Source organism: Hyla sarda, chromosome 2, assembly GCF_029499605.1.
Source record: "Hyla sarda isolate aHylSar1 chromosome 2, aHylSar1.hap1, whole genome shotgun sequence".
NCBI lineage: Eukaryota > Metazoa > Chordata > Amphibia > Anura > Hylidae > Hyla > Hyla sarda.
The window spans coordinates 75,557,170-75,584,298 of NC_079190.1; the positions used below are offsets into that span (position 1 = coordinate 75,557,170).

Here is a 27,129-nt window from a genome sequence, read left to right on the forward strand (position 1 = left end):
GTACAACGCAGCGCTCGCGGGTCACATAAGATTAGTCCCCCGATGTGGGGGACAGCGCAGCGCTGGGTCTTCACTGGGATGTAGAAAGTGGCTTAAAGTTGTATTTAAAGGGGTTATCCAGGAAAAAACTTTTTTTTTCATATATCAACTGGCTCCAGAAAGTTAAACAGATTTGTAAATTACTTGTATTAAAAAATGTTAATCCTAATCCTTTCAGTACTTATGAGCTTCTGAAGTTAAGGTTGTTCTTTTCTGTGTTCCTTATGACACGTGTCTTGGGAATCGCCCAGTTTAGAAGAGGTTTGCTATGGGGATTTGCTTCTAAACTGGGCGGTTCCCGAGACACGTGTCATCAGAGAGCACTTAGACAGAAAAGAACAACCTTAACTTCAGAAGCTCATAAGTACTGAAAGGATTAAGATTTTTTAATAGAAGTGATTTACAAATCTGTTTAACTTTCTGGAGCCAGATGTTTTTTCCTGGATAACCCCTTTAATTTAACACATGCTTCTGCATTTTGGCCTAATAATGACCTGTGTTGTTCATTTGAGCTTTTATTTACCTAGTTTTAGGTCTAGCTACATAAAATCATACAATTTAAAAATTGCACTTTCTTTTCTTATAACAGTATCTGTCCGTTTGCTAATGCCACTTTGTCTGTCCTAAATTCCTTTTTGGATTCTGCAGCGTGGTATTTGGCTTGCTGTAACACGAACATAGTCAAAAACATTTTTGCTAGTAGAAATAAAGTTTCACTGTTCTTCACTGGATTATATAGTGTGTGTTTTTTATATTTAATATATATCCCTTAATCTCTTACTAATATTTTGAAGGTACTTTCATGCTATGCCTCCACTGCCCCTCTCCCCTGTAGTTTTTTGTGGGGCCCCTGAAACAATGTTAATTTGCTCTGAAACCCCCTAAATGTTATCCTTAAGCAAGAAAATATGTATAATGGAAAAATTTTACAAGTGGTAATAAAATATACTCCATTGTCTGAGACACCAGACACATAAAATGATTTCCACTGCATTAAACATCTCCATCCTTCCTGTATGCTGCTGCCCTGTACTGCACTTCAAAGAGGACAAGCTATGAAATCTGCTGGATAGTGTGTATGATCTAACCTTCTACATAGGGCCTAATAAACCCAAAGTGTGGAGAGCCTATTATATAGGCAACATACATTATGAAAATATCTAAACCTTCAACACACAAATTTGGTAAAATACATCAAAAGATATATACAAATATGGCAGAACTACAGAGCAGGTTACACTAAAGGCAAGTGTGAATAAAAATCATAACAAACCTACCGTATATACTCGAGTATAAGCCGACCCGAGTATAAGCCGAGACCCCTAATTTCAACCCAAAATCCCAGGAAAAGTTATTGACTCGAGTATAAGCCTAGGGTGGGAAATACCTCATCCCCCCCTGTCATCATCCAGACCCGTCATTAACATCCTCATCATCATCCCCTTGTCATCATCCCACACATCCCCCCTTCATCATCCCCTTATCATCCCACACATCCCCCCTTCATCATCCCCTTGTCATCATCCCACACATCCCCCCTTCATCATCCCCTTATCATCCCGCACATCCCCCCTTCATCATCCCCTTATCATCCCACACATCCCCCCTTCATCATCCCCTTATCATCCCACACATCCCCCCTTCATCATCCCCTTGTAATCATCCCACACCCCCCCCCCCTTCATCATCCCCACCCCCCTTCATCATCCCCACACCCCCCCTTCATCATCCTCTTCTCATCATTCGCCCTCAGTGGTCTTCAACCTGCGGACCTCCAGAGGTTTCAAAACTACAACTCCCAGCAAGCCCGGGCAGCCATCGGCTGTCCGGGCTTGCTGGTAGTTGTAGTTTTGAAACCTCCGGAGGTCCGCAGGTTGAAGACCACTGCGGCCTTCAACATCATCCAGCCCCCTCTCACCCCCCTTTAGTTCTGAGTACTCACCTCCGCTCGGCGCTGGTCCGGTCCTGCAGGGCTGTCCGGTGAGGAGGTGGTCCGGGCTGCTATCTTCACCGGGGGCGCCTCTTCTCCGCGCTTCCGGCCCGGAATAGAGGCGTTGCCTTGACAATGACGCAGAAGTACGTTGGCAATGAACGCACCTCTGCGTCGTTGTCACGGCAACGTGACTATTCTGAGGCCGGGCCCGAAGCGCTTAGAAGAGGCGCCCCCGGTGAAGATAGCAGCCCGGAACCACTATCCCACCGGACCACCTCCTCACCGGACAGTCCTGCAGGACCGGACCAGCGCCGAGCGGAGGTGAGTACTCAGAACTAAAGGGGGTGAGAGGGGGCTGGATGATGTTGAAGGCCGCAGTGGTCTTCAACCTGCGGACCTCCGGAGGTTTCAAAACTACAACTCCCAGCAAGCCCGGACAGCCGATGGCTGCCCCGGCTTGCTGGGAGTTGTAGTTTTGAAACCTCTGGAGGTCCGCAGGTTGAAGACCACTGCGGGTGGGGGAGTTCACTCGAGTATAAGCCGAGGGGGGTGTTTTCAGCACGAAAAATCGTGCTGAAAAACTCGGCTTATACTCGAGTATATACGGTAATTAAAAGTGCAATGTGCATAGCAGCATGATATTGCAATCAAGGCAGGAACAAAACAAACCCTGCAACTACTCTTTAGAAAATGTAAATATACATTGCACATGGCCTACACAGCAATTTACATTCCTGCTACCTTAAAGGCCATCTGCGCCCGAAAACAACTTAAGTATGTGTTTGATCGCGGTGGGTCCGAACGCTGGGACCCCCCACAATCTCCTGCACAGGGCCAATGGGTCTGCTGCGGCTCTCCCGTGCAGGAGGCATGCCGGCCACAACGTGACGTTGCGGCTGACACGCCTCCTCCATGTAGCTCTATGGGAGTGGCGTGGAGGCAGCATTCGAGGTCGACGCTACAGGCATTAGGCGCTCTCACTGAGAGCTAATGCGGGGGCCCCGTTGGTCAGACCCCCGCGATCAAACACTTATCCCCTATCCTGTGGATAGGGGATAAGTGTCTTAACGCTTCAGTTGTCCTTTTAATGCTGATTCACTAAGGAGCTTCATCTGGGGGCACCTTGATGTATTTTACCAAATTTATTAGAGTTGGGTTCCATGAATCCTACTGTAGATCTACACAACTCTAATGCCAGTCCATGTATCCCCTCCTTCTACCACACACCAGAACTTGACGCATAATGTTGACTACAGACAAATAAGTTCTCCTTACTACTACATAACATGTATTTTCATTGTGAGAAACTAACATTGGGCCTATTGTTTTTTACACTTAATAGATAAGAAACACATGTCACATTCTAGAAGATCCCATAACCTATAGTACTTCTGTGTAAAACAAGGAACTATAAAGTTATGCAATGCACTGTTCCTTTTTACTTGCATGCAATATATTCCTTAAACCTTGCTCAAATGATACTTGAGACATTTCAAGTATGACTGTTAAAGACACCACTTCCACAGTGGGGAAATTCGCCATATGACAATGAAGTACGCAGATTTCCTCCAGTCACTTTATAGTGAAAGATTCCTGCTGAAAACCATGTAACCTAAGAAGAATTCCGGTAGAGGTCTTTGTTTTCTGTAGGGCATCTTTAGCGTATGATCAGACTGTATAGAAACTGCATGGAAATGAAGCCTGTGATCACACTGTTGGATGGGATTGGGTTTATTTAGCAATGGCATTGTTCCATTTTGCTGCTGGCCAGAGCATGGTACACATGCTTAACAAATGGAGATCGGTTTCCTCCTGCTTATTCAAGCTTTTCTCATCAGCGGACAGTGAAGCCATGTTATAAATACACAGCAAGATTACCATATAAATTGATGTTAAGTGCACTTTAGAAAAACAAAGATACATTTAGTCATGGCTAAACTCTTCTGTTATGGCTTCTGGTGACATACAGTATGCTTACAAAAGTGATTCATCTAAACTTTTAGTAAGTGACATGGATGAACAAAGTATTCGGGTTGGTGGGGTCGGCATTCAAGTGTCATTTGTAAAAATATTTCAACTTATCCAACATTCTGTTAAGGCCAATGTTCTCTGTAGACTGATTGGGTATATTGAACCCATGGAACATTCAATACCTTTATTTGATTTTATTTTCTGGTCCAGAGATAATTTGACCAAGGCCCGAGCAGGAGGCAGATTACAAAGATGTTTGTTGCCAGATCCTAGGTTTTGGGTGCTTTTCTAATGAGGTCTGTAAAAAAAACGCCTGTCTTCTAAAATAATTTTAACATCAATGAACGAGGCACGTTTCTTCTACACCTCCGCTGAGAAGTCAGGAAAAAAGGAAAGGACATGGACATCCACTGTGATAGGCTGTTTCTCCCTGGCGAGCCAAAGAATCAAGTCCCGATAATGTAAAAGTTTCACAAGCATAGACCGGGGTGGACCCCCTGGTGGGAAGGGTCTAGTAGGGACCCGGTGGACGTGTTCCACAGCAAAAACAGGGGTTCAGTTGTCAGTCCCAAAAACATCCTTGAGCCAGGTTTCCATGTACTCAGTAGGGTACCGCCCCACACATTTTTCTGGGAGCCCCACAATACGCACATTATTTCTGCGTATCCTCTTCTCCAGGTCATCAGCTTTAGCTTTTAGTTAGGCAATGTCCTGACCGCCTTCTGCCTTTATACAAGCCCCTGTTCCGGATTCGCATGTTTCTCTGTCCCGTACTCTACTGCGATGCCTTATGTGGCCTCCTGCTGAACCTACTCTGGCCGCTGTCTTTGCTGAGATACAAGCTGACTCTGGTTCAACTAACTACTCAGGTGGGGACTGTTCAGTCTGACATTTCTCTCATCCGCCATGACTTGCAGAAAGAGACAGATTGCACCTCTGCTGCGGACGGCAGGATTAGTGATGTGGAGGATACAGTTGTTCCTCTAGTGCGTGATTCTACCAGACACGGTCAGGACATTGCCTTACTAAAAGCTAAAGCTGATGACCTGGAGAACAGACTATGCAGAAATAATGTCTCTCATTTACTAACATGGTTCTGACTCTTTTTGTCGGGTTTTGCGCCTAAATTAGAATCTGAATCACTGTGAGTGAAAAAAAAAAATACAAAATGGCCGTTGTTTTCCGGGAAAGGGGCGTGTTCCTTACGTTTCGCCAGGGAGAAACAGCCTATCACAATGGCTGGCCATGTCCATTCCTTTTTTCCTGACTTCTCAGCGGAGGTACAAGAGGGTGCGTAGCGGCTCTCCAGGTCCTGTCCCAGACTTATCTGTTCCTCTAGCTTAAGATGTTGCCTACTCGGTGGACTGCCTTTTTCTGAAGTTGCCTTGCTTATTTTGCTACTGTATATTTTTCTATTTTATGCTCATGTTTTGTTTTGGGATCTAATATCTCTGTGGTGGGGTGGGGGGGGGGGGTTGCTGGTTATTATTATTTCATGGGATTGTTCTGACTGATTTCTTCAGGGATGTGATTTCTACTGTTTTACTGCAGGAGTGTTACTACTGCGTACTTGGTTATGTTTGGCTGGCTGACTGTATTCTTCCTGTGTGTTTTCACTCTGGTCTGCACCTATATTTCTTCATTTTGTGTTGTGGGATGGATGTCCCCATGTGTTCTGGAGTGTGCTGCTGACTGGCACGAGCATATTGGCTCCCCCTGGTACCGCATGTTGCAGTGTTGTGTGTGTGTGGCTGAGTTTTCTGTGTTTTGTTTTGGGGTGTCAGTTTTGTATGTTTTCCGTCTCTCCCTCTTCTCTTGTCTGTTGCTTGTCTCAGTTAACTGTGGGTGTGTATGCTGATCTTCTCTGGGGCCCTATGGTCCCTTGTGTTCATTTCTGCCTTTCCCTGCATTTAACGTTGTAGGTTGGAATGTCTGGGGACTAGGAGATGTTACTAAACGCTATGACATTTTTAATTCGGTGAGAAGGTCCCAACCTGCTATACTCTGTTTTACTGAAACCCATTTGACGGCAGACAATACTGCGGTACTCCATAGAGCTTGGGTTGGTTCCTCTTATCATTCTACTTACTCTTCTCATGCTAGGAGAGTCAATATACTGGTTCATAAATCCATGGCTTGGGATGTTGAAGGAGAGCGCCCATTGTGGAGGCTGAACCCATTCTGGCTACAGTTGCTGACTACGGCTTAAATTGTATGTGTAGGACTTTTATTGATCTCAATGCCTGTTCGGCTTCGGTCTCCATGGTTTAGGACTCCCTTAAGGTGTACCTACGTGGCGCTACCTCTCTGGAAGAACTAGAACTGGCCCTAAAAGATGCTGCTAATGAGAAGTCCCTGGGCCCTGATGGTCTCCCCAGTGAGGTTTATAAACAGTTTCAGGGGGTCCTTTTGCCACAGCTGCAGTGAGTATTCGAGTCAGCGGTGGAGGAGGGCGCTTTGCCCCGTTCCATGTTGGAGGCTATAGTAGTGCTTCTTCCAAAACCTGGTAAGGACCTGTTATGTGCGGGCTTCTACAGGCCTATTTCCCTATTATGTGCTGATGTGAAACTGCTGGCTAGGGTACTCACTAACAGGTTGGCTAAGGTTGTCTTATCGCTGGTTCATGGGGATCAGACTGGCTTTATGCCTGAGAAGTCTACAGTGAATAATATTCGTAGAGTTTATCTTAATTTACAGATGTCTCAGGAGGGAGCTGGTGCTAGGTCGCTTGTTTTTTGTTGGATGCTGCCAAGGTGTTTTATAGCGTTGAATGGAACTTTCTGTGGCGGGTGATGAGATCTATGGGGTTTGGACCTCTGTTTCTCTCTTATGTACAGTTGTTACAGGAACCCGGTTGCCAGACTTAGAATGAACAGCCAGCTGGCAGAGCCGTTTCGGTTGCAAAGGGGCACACGGTAGGGGTGTCCCCTGTCGCCTCTGCTCTTTGCTTTAGCTGTTGAGCCTTTGGCTTGCCTTATTAGATCTTCTGCTGCTGTATTGGGGTTTCGGTACGGGTCCATTGAGGAGCGGGTTGCGCTCTATGCGGACAATTTTTGGGGGATACGGCCCTCTCTTTGGCACCTGTCATGTCACTTGTCTCTGACTTCAGTTCCTATTCTGCTCTGTTAATTAACTGGGACAAATCTTTGATAATGCCTCTCGATCCTCTGCCTGATATGCCTCAGATTGCTGCCTCCAAGCTTCAAGTGGTCACTAGTTTTAAGTATCTTGGCATTACTATTGCTTCCCCCCTGCAGGTAAGTATCGTTATCATCAGTGTCACTCACACTACACGAACAGCTTAGTGCGGGAAAAACTGATGGCAGTTTTCCTTTTAATAGGGTGGCCTCTATCATGGTAAAGGTCCCTGACTTAACCCCTTAAGGACGCAGGGTTTTCCGTTTTTGCACTCTCGTTTTTTCCTCCTTAAAAATCATAACCCTTTCAATTTTGCACCTAAAAATCCATATGATGGCTTATTTTTTTGCGCCACCAATTCTACTTTGTAATGACATCAGTCATTTTGCCCAAAAATCTACGGCGAAACAAAAAAAAATAATAATAATAATCATTGTGCGACAAAATTGAAGAAAAAACACAATTTTGTAAGTTTGGGGGGCTTCCGTTTCTACGAAGTAAATTTTTGGTTAAAAAGACACTTTCTCTTTATTCTGTAGGTCCATACGATTAAAATGATACCCTACTTATATAGGTTTGATTTTGTCATACTTCTGGGAAAAATCATAACTACATGCATGAAAATTAATACGTTTAAAATTATCATCTCCTGACAAGCCCTGTCAGGCTTTATCATTCAGAGCGCAGGAGCTGCAGCAGCAGGAGAGGTTAGCCCTCCGGCTACCTCCACAGTGGATCATCCCCCCCCCCCCCCTTCGATTGCGCGGGACCACATTTAAATGTTCCTTTAGAGGCCGCTGTAGGTTATTAGCCGGCTGCGGGCAATCGCCGTATGTCGGCTATTAACGCCGGCCCTCAGCGATAGAAATCAGATGGAAGCCGCGCGGTATGACGCGGGCTCAAGTCAAGATGAGGACGAGCTAGCTCGTTCTACGTTGGCAACCGGTTAAATAAAGTGAGGGACAAAATAGCAAACCAAAAAAAGGGGGGAAGAACATGTGCAGTAGGTCACAAATATCCATAGATAGATAGAAAACAATATATGGTCAGTGTAAGTAACAGACACTTAAATGATGTAGCAAAATTTACAGGTATCAATATTTAGTGCTTATTGGTATGGTTCATATACAGGTTCCATAGGTAAAGGCATATTGTACTAAATTATATGGAACCTATTTGGATTCCGACGCGTTTCCCCCTACTATTATGCTAAGGTTCATCAGGTGACTAGAACTGCCAAAGAGAAGTAAGCAGCACAGAATATACATGTATATTGTAACCATTCCGCTCGGAAATTCTGCCCTGGGAATGAGACCAAATTCAACAGAATTGTGAATGTAGCTCTTGGGTACAATAAGGGCTATAATTAAGGATCAATGGAAAATAAGTAATGGAATGACAAGGTACGCTGTTATGTAGATTTCATCAATGTGTAAATGATAAATAAAGAAGTGAACATTTGCTATAAAAGTCTTCTTTAGAGTACTGTTTACAAAGTTGTTTATATGTATTACCTCACTAGACAATAAGTCTTGTATTGCCTTTCTATGGTTTTGTATAGTTTTGCACTTCAAAGCAGTGTACGTTCTAGTTTAGGATGATTGAAATGACAATAAGGAATTCTCCTCGACCTGCTTTAACATGATGATTGGAAAACCAATTGCAATTTGTATTTATATGGAATTATACCAGCAATAAATACAATTAACATGGACATACAAAAACCCCTGGTCCTAAATTAGGGGCACATTAGCATTGAAGCCAACAACGCACAGATCTGCCCCTTTCATGCTTGTTGTGTAATGTCATGTAAACAAATGGACACAGTAGTCCATGCAGCTACTTGTTCTGCTTGACTGCAGTGTCTACTACAGTGTTTTCTGACCAGTGTGCTTCCAGGTGTTGCAAAACTACAATTTCCAGCATTCCCGGACAGCTGTCCGGGCATGTTGGGAGTTGTAGTTTTCCAACACTTGGAGGCACTCTGGTTGGGAAACCTTGCTATACTATGTCAATGCTGAGATTTAAGTGAGTTGGGACAACATTCTTCTACTCTGGACAGTTCCTGACACGAACAGAGGTGTCAGCAGAGAGCACTATGATCAGACTGGAAAGAACTACACAACTTCCTCTGGAGCATACAGCAGCGGAGAAGAACTGGAAGGCTTAAGATTTTAAATAGAAGTAATTTACATAGCTGTATAACTTTCTGGCACCTATTGATTTGAAAAAATGTTTTCCCACCGGAGTACCCCTTTAAGTCTTTACAGGATATATCTTTTATCTATCCAATATGAAGTCTTTGCGTCCATTGGAACGAGGCTGCAGTGTTAGCAGAGGTAGCAGTCTCAGAGGTAGCAGTCGCAGCAGGACCCTGGTGCCTAAGGGGGCCCCAAAGCACATCTGAAATAAGAAACCAGTATTCTAATTGGCACATGGGGCCCTGTTGAAAGTTTTGCATCGGGGCCCAGAAGCTACAAGTTACGCCTCTAGCTGTGTGTATGGCATGCAGAAGTATGGACCAATGTAAACAAAGCAGAAGCCACTGTGGTCACATAAACTACGCATGGCCCCTGTAAATCAGCTTATTAGGGCAGGAGGCGCCAGAAATAGGACCCCACTGATGTCTTGTTGATAGCCTGGATAAGGCCATCAATATTCTAAGACCCTTTAAGGGGGATACCAATCTCTGTTTGGTGTTTGGCAGCCAACTATGGATATTTGATTGTCTTCAGATCTCAACAAAATTGGTTCTGCCAACAATTGCCTCATTTATGGCCACTGAGCTGACCTGTAGCTCAATGTGAATAACATCATAAATAACTGAAGGACCACTGAACCTACTGCTGAGTAAACAAGCCAAGGTCTTAGTTTGTGTTCATTTACAAGTGCCAAAACTCTCCCACCTCTCAAGCAGGTCAGACCTAATGATTTTCTTGTTTAAATTTGGCTTTACATTACTTTGAACTTATCTGAAGGTTTCCACTATAACACAAGGTTTCTCGTATGACCTTTCGTTTCGTTTCAAATGAAAATGTGTTCCCGTTTAGGAGCTGCTGTTATCAGTTTTCTCCCATGTACTTTATACCCAAGCAAGAACCGGAAATTACTCAGCTGCCTTTTCCAATTCAGCCCTATCTTTATTTGATCAGATTGTGGTCATCAAATAATATCCTGTGCCTATACCTGATATAAAACCAGATGCTTTCATTTCCTAGCCGAAAGGACTTGTATCATATGTTAGGGAACTAAATCTGGTTTTAATTTAGATAAATAAGGATTTTGTAATATAATAATTTTTTTTGTTTCTCATGTAAGAATATATATGTATGATATATACATATAATATGTATGGATATATATTTATTTTTTTGTAATTTTTACCAAAATCCATTGTAATGGCGCCATTGCTTAAATGGTCTATGGATAAACGCTTTTGCTTTTAATTGTGATTGGTCTCTTTACATTCTAAACAACAAAACCAGCATTTTCCTTTACAATATACATTGTAACTTCCTTTATTGTCATTATCACCATCTGGGATGTTGAGGAAGAAAAGTTAATGTTTTTATTTTATTCTTTTTACTTGCTAGAATTCTCCTCTGTATGATCTAATCAGACAAACTAGAGATCGAGAGGGAGCAGATCATCCAGAAATAGTGAGCACATTACAGCAGCCATCACAACATAATCCTACTGCAGCAGATCTGTAAGTATAGAATTATTATTACATTATATCTCCTCCTTTCATGGGAGATTTGAACCAACAATTGACAGCGGTTGTGTCTGTGCTGCAGGGTTCTTTTTCTCTCTGTGGGGGTGAATAGGTAACTTGTGGTGCTTTAGTATTTGGCTGGGTTCACACACAGTATTTTAGTCAGTATGTTTTAGTAAAAACTAGGAGTGGAACCAACACAGAGAAAAGCTATAATGAAAAGATTTTTTCTTATTCTGCGTTCTGGATCATCCCCTGATTTCGGCTACAAATACTGACAAAAATACTACTTGTGTGGTCCTTAGTGAGGTCCCAAAGGGTGATAGTTTTATTCCCACACACTGTTTTTCCCACCAGCTAGTCAGGGTAAGACCATTAGGTAATTTGGCTTTTTTGGCTTGAAGTCTGAACTTTCAGAGTATGCTCATATTTAGTTAAGCTTTATTTACAGTATTTATCATGTAAATCATTACAGGCTAGAATGTTTTTATTTTTTTATTTATTTTTTTTTTTTGGCAATGTCACCCAGATGACAATTTAACACTTGTTCTCCCTCTTTCAGCTACCTCTCACCTTCAAGAAATCTGCACAATTGTGCTGCTTCTAGTGTGAACATAACATCCAATACAAATGGCCATGGCCCACACCCTTCCCAGCCTCAGCAGAGATCTACCTCACTTTCCGTTTTTTATAAAAAAGGTAAAAAGTAACCAGAATAAACATAATGGGGGAGATTTATTCATTTTGGTGTAGAGGAGAAGTGGTGCAGTTGCTCATAGCAACCAATCAGATCGCTTCTTACATTTTTCACAGACCTCTTTGAAAATGAAAGAAGCAATCTGATTGGTTGCTATAGGCAATTGCACCACTCTTCCTCTACACAGGTTTTGATAAATCTCCCCCAATAAACTTATGCTGTTTTATTATTCACATGCTCAACAGACAGGCTATCATTTTATATTACCTTATATTATTGTGTATCATGGAGGGGGAAAAAGCTGCTTGTAAAGGGTTAATCTGCGAGAGGAGGACATAACTGTTTGTAAGGGGGTCAGTCTTCTAGGGGAAAACATAGCTGTTTTAAGGGATTAATCTGAGTCTCTCACAAATACAGCAAGCCTGCAGCAGCCACACCTCACTGAAGTTTCTCTCTGTTAGGCTGGGTTTACACCATGTTTTGTTAAATACGGCTCCCGTATACGGTTGGGAGGAGGGGGCGGGGCTTAATTGCGGCGCCCGCACTCAGCCGTATTCGGGAACCGTATTTAATGTATGTCTATGAGCCGACCGGAGTGAACTGCAGCCTCCGGTCGGCTTCATTTTCGGCCGTATGCGGTTTCCCGACTGCAGGCAAAAACGTGGTCGACCACGTGTGAGTTCCGCTGCTTTGTTCTTAAATCTGTCACAGAAGTGCAGTTTAAAAATTTAAAGTCTTATGTCCATGGCAACTTGCCGTTTAATACCAAATATAGGGCTAAAGATATAATAACAACTTTGAGAGAAAATGCTTGAATTTTCCTAATTAAATATGAAATTTAAAAAAGTTTTAATATTTTAGTCTTCTATTAATTCACAAGGTTTCCCAGGAGGTAATAGCTCCACTTCAAGCAGATCCTTAAAGGAGAACTGCGGTGTACATTTTTAAGTCCCCCTGTGCTCGGGCTGCAAAAACATAAAAAAACGAACTTTAACTCGCCTTCCTATGTTTCCCCGTTGCGGAGATATCGGCGTCCCGTTCCTCCAGTGCTACTGGCTTCTAAGGCTCCAAACGTCACAGTGCTGACAGCGTATGGCTAGCCACAGCGATGTCCCATCTCAACCGGTGAAAGGCTTACCATGTAAGGTGTCCGGGCCCCGCCTTCTCCCTTCTGTCCGGGCTCCTCACATGACAGTGCGCTCAGCCTATCACCGGCCAAGGGGGGACATCGCTTTGGCCGGTGATATACTGCTTCCGCTATGATGTTTCGAGCCTAAGAAGCCAACAGCACTGGAGGAACGGGACACCGATATCTCCGCAACGGGGGAACGTAGGAAGGTGAGTTAAAGTTTGTTTGTTATGTTTTTGCCGCCTGGGCACAGGGGGGACTTTTAAAAATGTATGCCGCAGTTCTCCTTTAAAGGTAAAATGTTTTAGGCAAGATTCACATCTGCGTTGTTGTTTTTTTTTTTTTTGTTCATCTGCTCAGTCATATGAGCACAAGATTGGAGGGGAGGAGCCGACTGATCCGCTGCATGACACACCAGTGGCGCCCAATGGACCTTACTTATTGTAATGGGGTCCATCTGGTGTCCGTCAGTGACTGTATTTGACTGGACCAAAAAAAATACAGTAGGCTGCATTTTCTTGTCCAACCTTTGGCACAGAATCTTTAACAACAAACATAGGATGGGCACTGCTGCAATAAAAAGGGAAAGATTGGCAAACATATCAACCTGCGCACACCTTTCATGTAGAAAAATAACTATTAAACACACAGGAAACAAGGATATCAGGATCAGGGGACTAATCCACCCTCTATGGTTTGCAGAGAGCCCCCTCTTTTTTTTACTATTTGGTGATTTCATGCAGATTTTTGTATATTGTCAGCACTATTTATTTGTTGGATTGTGAGCATTGTTTTCCACTTTCAACTCTGTGGAATTTGTAGCTCTACCAGAATTTATTTTTTATTTTTTTTGCTCTAGCACTTTAATCTGCACATTGATTGCTATTTATTTTATGCTCATTATTTTGCACATCTGTATATTTTGGACTTGTAATCACAGCTGTGCTATGAGAAATTCAATTGTTTCATACTGTTTGGTCATCTTATTGTTTTTATACCATTTGCTCATGTTATTTTGGATCTAAGCCTAATTATATATCGAACAAAGAAAAAGGAAAAAAATGTAGCTCAGCTCACCGCGCAGTTTGAACAAGGTGTTTGAGGACCTCGACAATGGTTGTAGTTGCTGGAGCTCGGTCTGTGCGGGCCGCCTCCCATGTCGTACAGCTAGAAGAAAGGGGTGTCCAGCTCACAGACGTAGAAAACTGTTAAAACATAGCTTATACTTCATCCAGCTAAAGACATGGAACAAAAAACCTAGTAGGTGCCCCTTTCTTCTAGCTAATTATATATCACTTATTTGGAGACCCTCTAAGGAATATTGTTGGCTTCCATAGGGGGAGTGTAGTAGGTCATATATTTTCCTCCACTTGTTTTCATCATGGTTTTTAGCGTTTAAATGTCCTTGTTTCCTTTGTGTTTACTAAAATGTTTTTTTCTACATGAGACAGATTGCTGTATTTGTCAGTCTCTCTCTTTTGTGCACTTTTGGACAGTTTCTCTGACTGCGCCCCTAAAGGAGCATCCAACGTAGATGTGAACACAGTATGATGTATGATTTTATATTGAAACAAGTAAATTTAGCTCATGTACATTACTGGTGTTTACTTCTCAGTTTACCGCCTGGCATACCTCAGGCTGAACAGCCTATGCACCAGTCTCTTACCTGACCATCTAGAACTTGAGCACATCATCTGGACACTTTTCCAGCATACGTTACAACATGAATATGAACTGATGAAGGACAGACACTTAGACCAGGTAATGATATCGCTAGCCAATGTAAAGACCCGATACAGTATTACAATGTGTACTTAAAGGGGTTATCCCGAGGTTATTTTTTTTACAACTTTCCCCACTTAAGTATCCAAAAAAAAAAAAAATAATTAAAATAAACCATTTACTTACCTGTGGAACTTCAGCAGTGCCTCTGGTGTCCCGCTCCAGTCCTGGCTGCGCCGTAGCCAGTGGCAATGTGACACTCCAGGCCCTTACATTACTCCAGGCCAGGGTGGCATCACTGGAGGTAAGTAACATTTTTTTTTTTAGACACTTAAGTTGGTAAGATTGGGAAAAAAAAAACACAACTCTCCCACTGGATAACCAGTAATGTATGGATATGATTTAGTGATCATATCTTCATTATTTTTCTAGATTATGATGTGTTCCATGTATGGCATTTGTAAAGCTAAGAACATTGATCTCAGGTTCAAGACTATTGTGACAGCATACAAACAGTTAACAAACACAAATCAAGAGGTAAGTGACTTTATATACAGCTCTTTATATACTAATAAAGATATTTGTGTTGACTTTTAATTATACTTTGTTCTTTAAATTACCATAATGTTTTCCCAGTAAAGTACACGTCTGGTGGTGAATGGGGCCCATGCTACTAAACAAAGCCATCTCCACCCTGCATGTCTAAAATCTATTCTTGTTATTATTATTGGAGGCCCAAGAGGTCTCCTTCTTCACACATTTCCCAGTTGTCCTTCATTAAAGGGATTGTCAGAAGATTATTTTTACATCTAAAAAGACCCAGCTGCTGATCCCTGTTTTTTTTGCTCTTCTGACAGTGCTGGTCCCTACTGTATAGAGCTTCCTGGTTGCAACTTGACACATAGGAAATGACAGCTCAGCCAATCACGGGCTGCACTATTGATCGGCTGAGTTGACCTTCAGACACAAGCAGGAAGCTCTCTGTATTAAGGACTGGCATTATTTGAGTGGCACCAACAGGGGATCAGGGGCAGGTGAGTACAATTTTTTTTTTCTCCAATTCTGAGCTCTTTTTAAATATAATTCTTCAGACAACCTTTTCTTTTGTGCTGCAGACCCACAAAGATTTCCTAGACCGGTGGTCTTCAACCTGCGGACCTCCAGATGTTTCAGAACTACAACTCCCAGCATGCCCGGACAGCCGATGGCTGTCCGGGCATGCTGGGAGTTGTAGTTTTGAAACATCTGGAGGTCCGCAGGTTGAAGACCACTGTCCTAGACAATAAGGCCAGTTTCATAATGGTATATTATGCAAAATGTGTCCATAACATGCACTTGTGAAAACAGACACACTTGACCTTTGGACAATTTCAAGACTTACATTTTCTGTCCTGATCCACCAATACAAATGCACACTCCACTCAGCCTGGCATGCACGTGTTCTGAATGAGAGAGGAGAAAGACCGTTCTGCTGCTACCTATCTAATGTGTATAGGCAGACCTCCCAATACATCAGACAGTGGAATAATAAAACCTCACGCCTTGTACTGATTTCATTACACAATGGTATTCAAAGCAGACAAATACAGTAAGAGTAAGAGCAGTAAGAGATAGTATTTAACAAAATAGATAAGATCAGAAATAGAATATCACTTTCCTACTTCCTTGTTTAAATGATCCTTTATTTGCAGATCTCAGAGGGAATCCCTACAGTTATCTGCCGCTTCCATGTATATTGACTATCTTTTAGTACTTCCACCTCGTGTTTATACAAAATTAATTTTATTTGATTCACTTTATAATTATTATTTTTTTTTATTCCTTACAGACTTTCAAGCATGTGTTGATCCGGGAAGGACAGCACGACTCAATCATAGTGTTCTATAACCTGGTATTTATGCAGAAGCTGAAAAGTAATATTTTGCAGTATGCATCACCAAGGGTGAGATCATCATTATATCTTATAATACTTTGGGAATTCATGCAGACACATAGAAGTAACCACTATTTGTACATGCTATTTTTTCCTTTTACCCCAGCTAACTTTATTTTTGTTCTGCTTTTTCTTTCAGCCCCCAACATTATCTCCCATTCCACAAATCCCACGGAGTCCTTACAGATTTCCAAATTCTCCAATGAAAATCCCTGGGGGAATTAACATCTCTGTTTCCCCTTTAAGAAGTCCATACAAGTCATCTGATGGATTGCTTTCACCAACAAAGCTTACTCCGAGAGCTAGGTTCGTTGTCTATTTACATAGGCTGCCATAGATATTTGTCCACAAGCTAATTTATGTTCAAGGGGAAGTAGTGACTTTGTTGGGCTTCTGTTTTTCTCCTGGGACGAACCATACCTGATACATCTGTCGGCTGCGAACCCTTCCCCCTACATAGAAATAACAGACGGTGCACGTCAATAGTCACATTGTATGTGATAACCGGCTGCTGAACAACTTTGTCTACAATTTTGTTGTATCTCTAGGCTGCATTACACATCAGGGTTTTTACATATGTCTCTGATAATAAAGCTGTAGGGCCAAGCTCACGTGCTTTAGACAAGTGGAACTTGTGGAAATAGATCCTTAATGGATTAACGTTAAGAATTAACAATATCTGTTTTATCTTTAGGTTTTTTTCACTGGGGAAATTCATCCTTAATGCATTAACATTAAAGGGGTTCTCCAGTGGAAAGCTTTTTTGTTTTTTTTTAAATGAACTGGTGCCAGAAAGTTGAACAGATTTGTAAATGACTTCTTTTAAAAAATCTCAATCCTTTCAGTACTTATTAGCAGCTGTATGCTACAGAGGAAATTCTTTTCTTTTTGAATTTCTTTTTTGTCTTGTCCACAGTGCTCTCTGCTGACACCTCTGTACGTGCCAGGAACTGTCCAGAGCAGCATAGGTTTGCTATGGGGATTTTCTCCTGCTCTGGACAGTTCCTGATACGGACAGAGGTGTCAGCAGAGAGCACTGTGGACAAGACAAAAAAGAAATTTAAAAAGAAAATAATTTCCTCTTTAGCATACAGCTGTTAATAAGTACTGGAAGGGTAAATACTTTTTTAATAGAATTAATTTAATTCTGTTTAACTTTCTGGCACCAGCTGATTTACAAAAAAAAAGGCTTTCCACCAGAGTACCCCTTTAAGGATTAACAATAATTAACAATTAACTGTTGTATCTGCAGGTTTTTTTTCACTGCCTCAATGTGTTGTTTTTGGCTAGTTCACATCCATTGTGCTATTTCGCTGATTTTCAGTGTGGAAATTGATAGAATATCAGATGGGAACATGGCCTTAGAACAGTGTTTCCCAGCCAGGGCGCCTCCAGCTGTTGCAAAACTACAACTCCCAGGATGCCTGGACAGCCAACGGCTGTCCAGGCATCCTGGGAGTTGTAGTTTTGCAACAGCTGGAGGCACCCTGGTTGGGAAACCCTGCCTTAGAAGATGGTAGGTGGAGTGCGCTTGTGTGCAGTGGGGTCTGATGGAATAGCTGATGGCTCTAAGATGTACGGGGGCACTTTAATGTTCTTAAAAAAACAAAATTGGTGACAAGTCCAAAATAATGACTGCCACCACTACCCCCCCACGACCACACATTATGTCACTTATATTTAAATCTTAAGAATCGCCAAAAACTTTTTCATTCATAAGTGTGAATAAGATCAGCAGCTCTTATTTAGCCTGCCAGAGACATCTTATGATACGCTGTATGGATGTTCGTGTAGGTTTAAAATATTTAAGGAACTAATAAAGTTATATACTCAGTAATTTACTAGTAAAAATGGATTGGTTGACACCTAAGACAAGTTCATGTATTCTTCTGAAAAGCATCCTTACTTTCTTTGTATCCTGGGGGACACTGTGCAGTACAGAACACTTTGCATGTACTGACTTTAGTCATCTGTGGTAACAGGAGGTAGTGTGCAATTACAGCTGTTACCCACACTTACTATATGTTACAAAATACAGCATGTCAGATGATCTATTACATCCTGTTTATATTAAGTGGCGTAAAGGTAATAGAAAGGCTATGCTTATTTGTACTTGTACTTAAAGGGGTACTTCGCTGGAAACCTTTAAAAAAAAAAAAAATTTCTAAATCAACTGGTGCCAGAAAGTTAAACAGATTTGTAAATTACTTCTATTAAAAAAATCTTAATCCTTCCAGTACTTATTAACTGCTTTTTGCTCCACAGGAAGTTCTTTTCTTTTTAGATTTCCTTTCTGTCTGACCACAGTGCTCTCTGCTGACACCTCTGTCCGTGCCAGGAACTGTCCAGAGCAGCATAGGTTTGCTATGGGGATTTTCTCCAGAGATGTCAGCAGAGAGCACTGTGGTCAGAAAATAAATAAAAAAAGAAAAGAACTTCCTGTGAAGCAAAAAGCAGCTGACAAGTACTAAAAGGATTAATATTTTTTTTAAATAGAAGTAATTTACACATCTGTTTAACTTTCTAGCACCAGTTCATTTGAAAAAAAATAAAATAAATTGAAGGCCAAAGTTTCTTGTGTGGCTTTTTTTTCTAGGGTTTTGAATATACATATATATATATATATATATATATATATATATATATATATATATATATATATATATATATAATTTTTTTTTAGCCAAAGCAAAAAGGGTATCAAAGAGGATTCTTGCGGTTTCTACATTCTAAAATGCAACTGCTGTATTTTTTACATTTTTTTATTTAATTTTTTTAATGATGCTTCATTTAAAAGCTAACCTTAGACAGTGTTCATATGGCCAAAAATGTGTGGAATGTCTGCCTGGAGAAAGAGCAGACATTCCACACATTTGCATGTTCCACCACTGCTAGAAAGGCTCGGAAATGCGCTATCTCCAAGTCAATGCATTTCCAAGTCAAATCAGCAGAAACAACAAACAGATTAATTTTTTCTGCGGATGCCGAAATTGGGATTTCTGCCATGTCCACGATGCAGCAGAATGCCATTGAAATCATTCCACCGCTCATTCCGCGCCACAAACATCTGCCATAGAAATTCCGCTGTGTGCACAGTGCAGCAAAATCCCATTGAAATCCTGTGGAATTCCGTTTGGAAATTCCGCCGTGTAAACGTAGCCTAAGGGTGACTTTTAGCATTTTAAAAAAAAGGTATCTTGCTTTTCCAAAGTAGAAGACTGATAAGTGGCAATTTTATTTTAGTAGCAAAATCACGGTAATATAAACTTTACCTGCAGTTTAGACCTACTTCTTATGAAATAAGAGCGGTTCTTTTGTTTGGTGGGATAAAACACAGCCCGTAATGGTTAATGGAGAAAGGAAATCAGTGACACTTGTGTGAATAGAGCCTTTATTCTATTGGCTTTCTATTGTAGTGTTTGGAAAATAACTGGAAATGTAAAAATTTTTATCTGTTCTTTTTAGAATTCTGGTGTCCATTGGTGAATCATTTGGGGTAAGTGATGTAAATGCTATATTTGGTCTTTTTTTCTCTATATCATTTTCAGTACAGTATTTTTGTATCTCAGTATTGTGCCATCAGAAGCCCCCTCATGGCTATATCGTTGGCTATGTCCTCCGGACCCCAAATAACTACAATTATTCTGCTGTGATTTTTCTAATGTAAACCTATATAGCAACTGCTGATAAAGCAAACATTAAAGTTTTCACATTTTGCACATCAGATGTTGATTGTAATTGATGATTTAAAGGGGTACTCCGGTGCTTAGTCATTTTATCCCCTATCCGAAGGATAGGGGATAAGATGCCTGATCGCGGGAGTCCCGCCTCTGGGGACCCCCGGAATCTTGGACGCGGCACCCCGCGAACGTGCTCCCGGGACTGATTACAAGCGGGGTGCCGCATGCAAGATCCCGGGGGTCCCCAGAGGCAGGACTCCCGCGATCAGGCATCTTATCCCCTATCCTTTGGATAGGGGATAAGATGTCTAAGCATCGGAGAACCCCTTTAAAAAAAAGAAGAAAAAAATATATATAAATATGGGCTTTTGTTTTGTGACCGTAATTTGTTGGAAAAAGTCATAAGCAAGGGGTGTGGTTAAGAAATAAACATGCAGTGAGTCTTAGGCCCCTTTCACACTATAAAAACACTTCCGTTATGAACGCCCGTTAGGAAATCTGCAGTTATACGGCCGGTACAAAATCACTAATGGCCGTTAGAAAATCCCATTATAGTCTATGGGATTTTTCTAATAGCCGTTTTAACCCGTTATTAATAACGGTTGTTATTTTGTGACGGGCGAATGAATGGGAGAAATAGTGCATGCACTAATTCTCCCGTTACTATCGCCCGTCACAAAATAACAGCCGTTATTAATAACAGGCGTTAACGGGTTAAAACAGCTATTAGAAAAATCCCATAGACTATAATGGGATTTTCTAACGGCCATTAGTGATTTTGTACCGGCCGTATAACTGCCGATTTCCTAATGGGCGTTCATAACGGAAGTGTTTTTATAGTGTGAAAGGGGCCTTACATGTATGAGGTTCTTGTAATTCTTTACTACTTTATATATCTTTTGTCATATTGATTTAGTGTTTCGTGTATCCATAAGCATCATGTCTAGGAGGAGGGTCATCATAGATTCTTTGCAAGCTTACAATATCCAGCATGTAGTTCTGCAACAGCTGAAGAGCCACATGTTGGGAAGCACGCTGGTTCACAGACTATTGTTTGTATTACTAATGTGTGATGCATATTTTATGTCTTTTTAGGCATCCGAGAAGTTTCAGAAAATCAATCAGATGGTGAGCAGCGCAGAGCGACCCATAAAAAGACATGCAGACGGTGCTGCTCCAAAACCGCTTAAGAAGCTTCGCTTTGATGGCCATGATGAAGCAGATGGAAGGTATGGAATAATATAATAATACAATATATATATATATATATATATATATATAATGTATTAAGGGGAGTGGTAACATCAGGAGGTGAATAAATAAAACATACAGGTACTAATAAAAATAAAAGGGATTAAGAATGAGACTAGTGGCAAATACTGGAACAAAGTTGAGCAGTATGAAAACACCAGAAGTGGCCCTATAGAGGAAATAACCTTTCTTGCTTTTGACTAACATTTGATTTACATAACCATCTTCCTAGAGCAGTGTTTCCCAAGCATAGTGCCTCCAGCTGTTGCAAAACTACAACTCCCAGCATGCCCGGACAGCCAAAGGCTGTCCGGGCATGCTGGGAGTTGTAGTTTTGCAACAACTGCAGGCACCCTGGTTGGAAAACAGTGTCCTAGAGGCTTGTGTGTAAAGTTTAATGTAATGCAAAGAAAAACTTGTTATGATTAGATGTCCTGCAATACATATGAAAAATATTTTTTATATTTTTTCAAATATATTTTTATTAATTTCCAATTAAATTACCAACAATTAAACAGTCCTGAAAGTACCCTCCCCACATATAGTAACATAGTTACATAGTTCATAAGGTTGAAAAAAGACCAGAGTCCATCAAGTTCAGCCTATAATCATAATAAATCCCTATATATATATATATATATATATATATATATATATATATATATATATACACATACATATATACACACACACCCACATCATTTTCCAGTACCATATTGTATGTTATGTATTTGAATATTGACCAGCTAGCTCTGTGTGATCCTATACATAGGATTTACAAATTGTAAGTGATAGATAAAGCTGCTCGTTCCCTGAATTACTTCCTCCTGTAAGATTACAAGCCTGGACTGTATCCAGATATCTGTGGGAAGTTTGATGACCTGTTCTGAATAGTTAATAATACATTATAATACAGGCCCGTAAATCTAAAGGGATATGACTCAATGAGTAAACAACACACCCGTGTCAGTGTTTTAACCATAAATGTCTGTAGCTGGTGTTACCACAAAAGTTGTTTCTGGTTTCGCTTTTACTTAGGTGGTAAATCATAGATCTCTTCCCTGACAACTTGCCTGTTCTTTTCTCTTTCAGCAAATCTCTTTCTTCAGAATCAAAATTCCAACAGAAGCTTGAAGAAATGAGTAAGTATTCCTTTTTGATATCAGTGAGTACTGTATTGCAACCCACTTGGCCTCCTAGGGTAGGTGGTTTTGCTGGGACCAAGGTGGGAGGATGAGTAATTAACCCCTTAACGACCAAGGACGTATATTTACATCCTTGGCCGGCTCCCGCGATATGACGCGGGGTCACGCGTGTCATATCGGGTCGGTCCCGGCATGTATCAGAAGCCAGGAGCCGGAGCTAATAACGCATGGCAACGATCGCGGTGCCGCGTGCTATTAACCCTTTAGACGAGGCGTTCAAAGTTGAACGCTGCTTCTAAAATGAAAGTAAAAGCTTCCCGACTCCTCAGTGGGGCTGATCGGGACCACCGCAGTGAAAATGCGGTGTCCCGATCAGTTAGGACATGAGCGGAGGGTCACTCACCTTCCTCCGGCGCGTCCCTTCGGCGATTGATTGCTCCAAGACTGAGATACAGGCATGAGCAATCAACCACCGATAACACTGATCAATGCAAAGCTATGGCTTTGCGGTGATCAGTTTAAAAGATCAGTGTGTGCAGTGTTATAGGTCCCTATGGAAGCTATAACACTGCCAAAAATAAGTGTTAAAAAAAAAAAGTTAATAAATGTCATTTAACCCTTTCCCTAATAAAAGTCCAAATAACCCCCCTTTTCCATAAAAAAAAAAAAAAAACGTGTAAATTAAAATAAATATAAACATATGTGGTATCGCCGCGTGCGTAAATGTCCGAACTATAAAAATATATCAGTAATTAAACCGCACGGTCAATGGCGTGCAGGCAAAAAAAAAATTCCAAAGTCCAAAATAGCGTATATTTGGTCACTTTTTAAATCATGAAAAAATGAATAAAAAACAATCAAAAAGTCTGATCAACATTATCCTGCATGTAGTTATGATTATTTCCAGAAGTATGACAAAATCAAACCTATAAGTAGGGTATCGTTTTAACTGCATGGACCTACAGAATAAAGATAAGGTGTCATTTTTACCCAAAAAATTACTGCGTAGAAACGGAAGCCCCCAAAATTTCCAAAATGGAGTTTTTTCTTCAATTTCGTCGCAAAGTTGTTTTTTTTCCGTTTCGCCGTACATTTTTGGGATAAAATGACTGATGTCATTACAAAGTAGAATTGGGGGCGCAAAAAATAATTCATCATATGGATTTTTAGGAGCAAAATTGAAAGGGTTATGATTTTTAAAAGGTGAGGAGGAAAAAACGAAAGTGCAAAAACGGAAAAACCCCTGGTCCTTAAGGGGTTATCCCATGACTACAAGTTATTCCCTATAAGTCCCACTGGTGGGAGAACGCTGGCAGCTCTCACTTAGAGAATGAATGGGGTGGCAGCACGCATGCACGTCTTCTGGCTCCCTTCTCACGGGAGACACATGGGAGTAGTAGATGCTTGGAATAGCCTTCCTGCAGAAGTGTTAGCTGTCAATCTGGGGACGCAGGGCGTACCTGTTCGTCCTGCACCTGCGATATAACGCAGGGTCACTCGGTGACCCCGCGTCATTTTGGGTCAGTCCCGGTGGTTAACAGTTGCCGGGACCCAGGGATAATAGCGCGTGTCACCGATCGCGGTGACGGCACTATTAACCCTTTAGAAGCGTATCTAAAATCTAAAGAAAAGCATTCACGGCAGCTCAGTCTGGCTGATTGGGACCACCGCAGTGAAACCGCAGTGTCCCGATCAACTAGGACGCAGCAGGAGGGTCCCTTACCTGACATCGGCACGTCCGATCGGCGATTGATTGCTCCAAGCCTGAAATCCAGGCTTGAGCAATCGACCACCGATAACACTGATCAATGCTATGGCATAGTACTGAACAGTGCTGGCAATCAATGTACTGCATGTTATAAGCCCCTATGGGAGCTATAACATTGCAAAAAAAACTGTAAAAAAAAAAAAAGTTCATAAATGGGATTTAACCCCTTCCCTAATAAAAGTTTGAATCACCCCCCTTTTCCCATAAAAAAAAAAAAAAAAACATGTAAATAAAAGTAAACATCTGTGGTATCGCCGCGTGCGTACATGACCGAACTATAAACATATATCGTTAATTAAACCGCACGGTCAATGGCGTACACGTAAAAAATTTATAAAAAGCGATCAAAAAGTCCGATCAAAACAAATATTGTACCGACAAAAACTTCAGATCACGGAGCAAAAAATGAGCCCTCATACATCCCCATATGCAGAAAAATAAAAGTTATAGGGGTGAGAAAATGTCAATTTTAAACGTATACATTTTCCTGCATGTAGTTATGATTTTTTCCAGAAGTAATACAAAAATAAAGATAAGGTGTCATTTTTACCGAAAAACTTAATGCATAGAAACAGAAGCCCCCAAAAGTTACAAAATGGTGTTTTTTTTCTTCCATTTTGTCACAAAAGTCCAAAAACTGAAAAACCTTGAGTCCCCAAGGTATTAAGCATGCATGGGATAGGCATAACTTCATATAAGATAGGGCCAGGGACTAATTCATAGTATTCAGATTATTGGGCAGACTAGATGGGCCAAATGGTTCTTATCTGCCGACACATTCTAAGTTTCTATGGATCTTCTCATGAGAATGAGGACCTATCTGGAGGAAATGTGCCACAACGCCTTAAAGGACCCAGACACATTAGAAAAAAATTGTCTGGATCCACCGATTTGGGCGGAACCAGCAGCCTATCATATGTGTATTAGGGCCTCAAAACTCTCCGTCGGCCGAATGAATTGCACATAGGTGTACTTTTAGATAATAAGTGAGGGAGCTTGTCCCACCCCTACTGTGTAAGAAAACTACCATCCGCATATAATGACGTTTCTGCAGTCTACTACACAACTCTTACTAATGAGACCAGCGTTTACATTAAAACGATTCTTGTGGAAAAACTTTCCTTACGGGTAAGTTCACACATGCATATTTTGCATTGACTTGGGGAGCAAAATACTCTGCAGAAAACCTGCAACATAATTTGCACGTGTGAACATACACCTATACAGAAATAAGATCGCTGCATCTCATACAAAAGTGTCACCTGTTTGTAAATACAGTGAAACCTTTCCAGAGGTCACCTCTTTGAGAAGACCACCCCCTTATTCAGACCTGATTTTGTGTGGCAGTTTTTCTGTCCACCATGCATTTTGCATTTGAGAAGACCACCCAATTTTTAGATGCAATTTTGGGTGGTCCTCTCTACTAATGAGCATCTACCTAATGTATTTATGTATCTACCTTGTCCTGAGACAACACATACCATAGTACTACAGACATGCAAATGGGTCAGGGATTATTTTTGATAGCGTTTGCATATAAAAGTCAGACATGATAACTTTTCTCGGGCGGCTCATGAGTCATTGTCCAGGAAGTTAGCTGTTGAAGTATAACACGGTAGAAAACAAGAACTGAAAGGAGACTGTAAAGATCTTGAAAGGAAGAACAATTGCTCAATCTGAGATATATTTTCTGTCTGTCGTGTCATAGCTGCGTGTAAATTGCCTAAGCAGGAATATTTGTACCAAAATAGTCTGCTCCTACTCTCTTCATGTGAACAAGTCTCTCGTCTTTAGGCTGGTTATAAAACCATTATAGGGACGAGCGGCAGAGTCAGACAAGGAAACCTAGTGACACACTGTACACCTCCACAGAACTGTCATACTGACGTCTCTTTTGTATTTTTAGATTTTAAAGTTGCATTTTTTTTTCTTTGTCAACTTCTGTTTTATAAATAATTTTATTGTATCTTACATGTATGAGTATATGTGCCGCATCTTAAAGAGAATCTGACACCCTGTTCACCCACACTAAACCAATATGTTGAGTTAGAGTGCGGGTTAACAGCTTTACAAAGAGGGTTACACTTACTGGCACTGTAATCTTCCTGCTGCATTGCGCTCTAGCACGCAATGGAGGCAGGGAACCTGCTCACCTAGCTCCCCTGCCTCCTCCATATTATCCATCCGCCTAACCCCGTATATGAATATGCTAATGAATGCTACAGGTGAGCACTCTGCTCTCTGTGCGCTCACCGGTGGTCTTCATTAGCTAAATAATGATGCAGGGGTTCAGGGACAGACAGAGAATATCTACACACACAATATAGACTTATGTTTTACAACCAGTGTGCTTCTAGCTGTTGCAAAACTACAACTTCCAGCATGCCCAGACAGCCAACTAGTGACCAAGCATGCTAGGAGTTGTAGTTTTGCAACAGCTGGAAGCACATTGGTTGGGAAATGACGGATATATAATCAATAGATCAGGGTGGGGTCTAACTTTTGCTAAAGACAAACATGAATGAAATCTGTGGACAAAAAAAAAACAGCAGACACACCAAATCGCAGATACAGTGCCTTGCAAAAATATTCAGCCCCCTTGACTTTTTTCGTATTTTGGTACTTTACAGCCTTAAGTTAAATTTTTTGTTAATATGAATTTTATGTGATGAAGCAGAACACAATAGTATAAGTGAAATGAGAAAAATATATAAATTAAACTATTGTTTAGAAATAGAAAACTGGCACGTGCGTATGTACCTACCCCCCTTTGTTAGGAAGTCCATAAAAAGCTCTGGTGCACCTGTGTGCAATCTAAGTGTCACATGATCTGTCATTACATATACGCACCTTTTTTTGAAAGGCCCCAGAGGCTGCAACACCTAAGCAAAAGGCATCAGTAACCAAACACTGCCATGAACACCAAGGAACTCTCCAAACAAGTAAGGGACAATGTTGTTGAGAAGTACAAGTCAGGGTTAGGTTATAAAAAAAAAAAAAAAAAAATA

At 41.2% G+C, this 27,129-nt stretch overlaps 1 protein-coding gene across 3 annotated transcripts in view; it reads left to right on the forward strand.

The window, feature by feature from the left end:
• RB1 (RB transcriptional corepressor 1) overlaps positions 1-27,129 on the forward strand; it is a 170,445-nt gene that overhangs the window by 137,857 nt on the left and 5,459 nt on the right. For all 3 annotated transcript variants that reach the window (XM_056562104.1, XM_056562107.1, XM_056562105.1), the window contains exons 18-26: positions 10,675-10,790; positions 11,359-11,495; positions 14,238-14,383; positions 14,777-14,881; positions 16,173-16,286; positions 16,417-16,583; positions 19,743-19,773; positions 21,053-21,186; positions 22,301-22,350. In XM_056562104.1, coding sequence (XP_056418079.1) covers positions 10,675-10,790; positions 11,359-11,495; positions 14,238-14,383; positions 14,777-14,881; positions 16,173-16,286; positions 16,417-16,583; positions 19,743-19,773; positions 21,053-21,186; positions 22,301-22,350 — 1,000 coding nt within the window. The remainder of the gene's footprint in view (positions 1-10,674; positions 10,791-11,358; positions 11,496-14,237; positions 14,384-14,776; positions 14,882-16,172; positions 16,287-16,416; positions 16,584-19,742; positions 19,774-21,052; positions 21,187-22,300; positions 22,351-27,129) is intronic.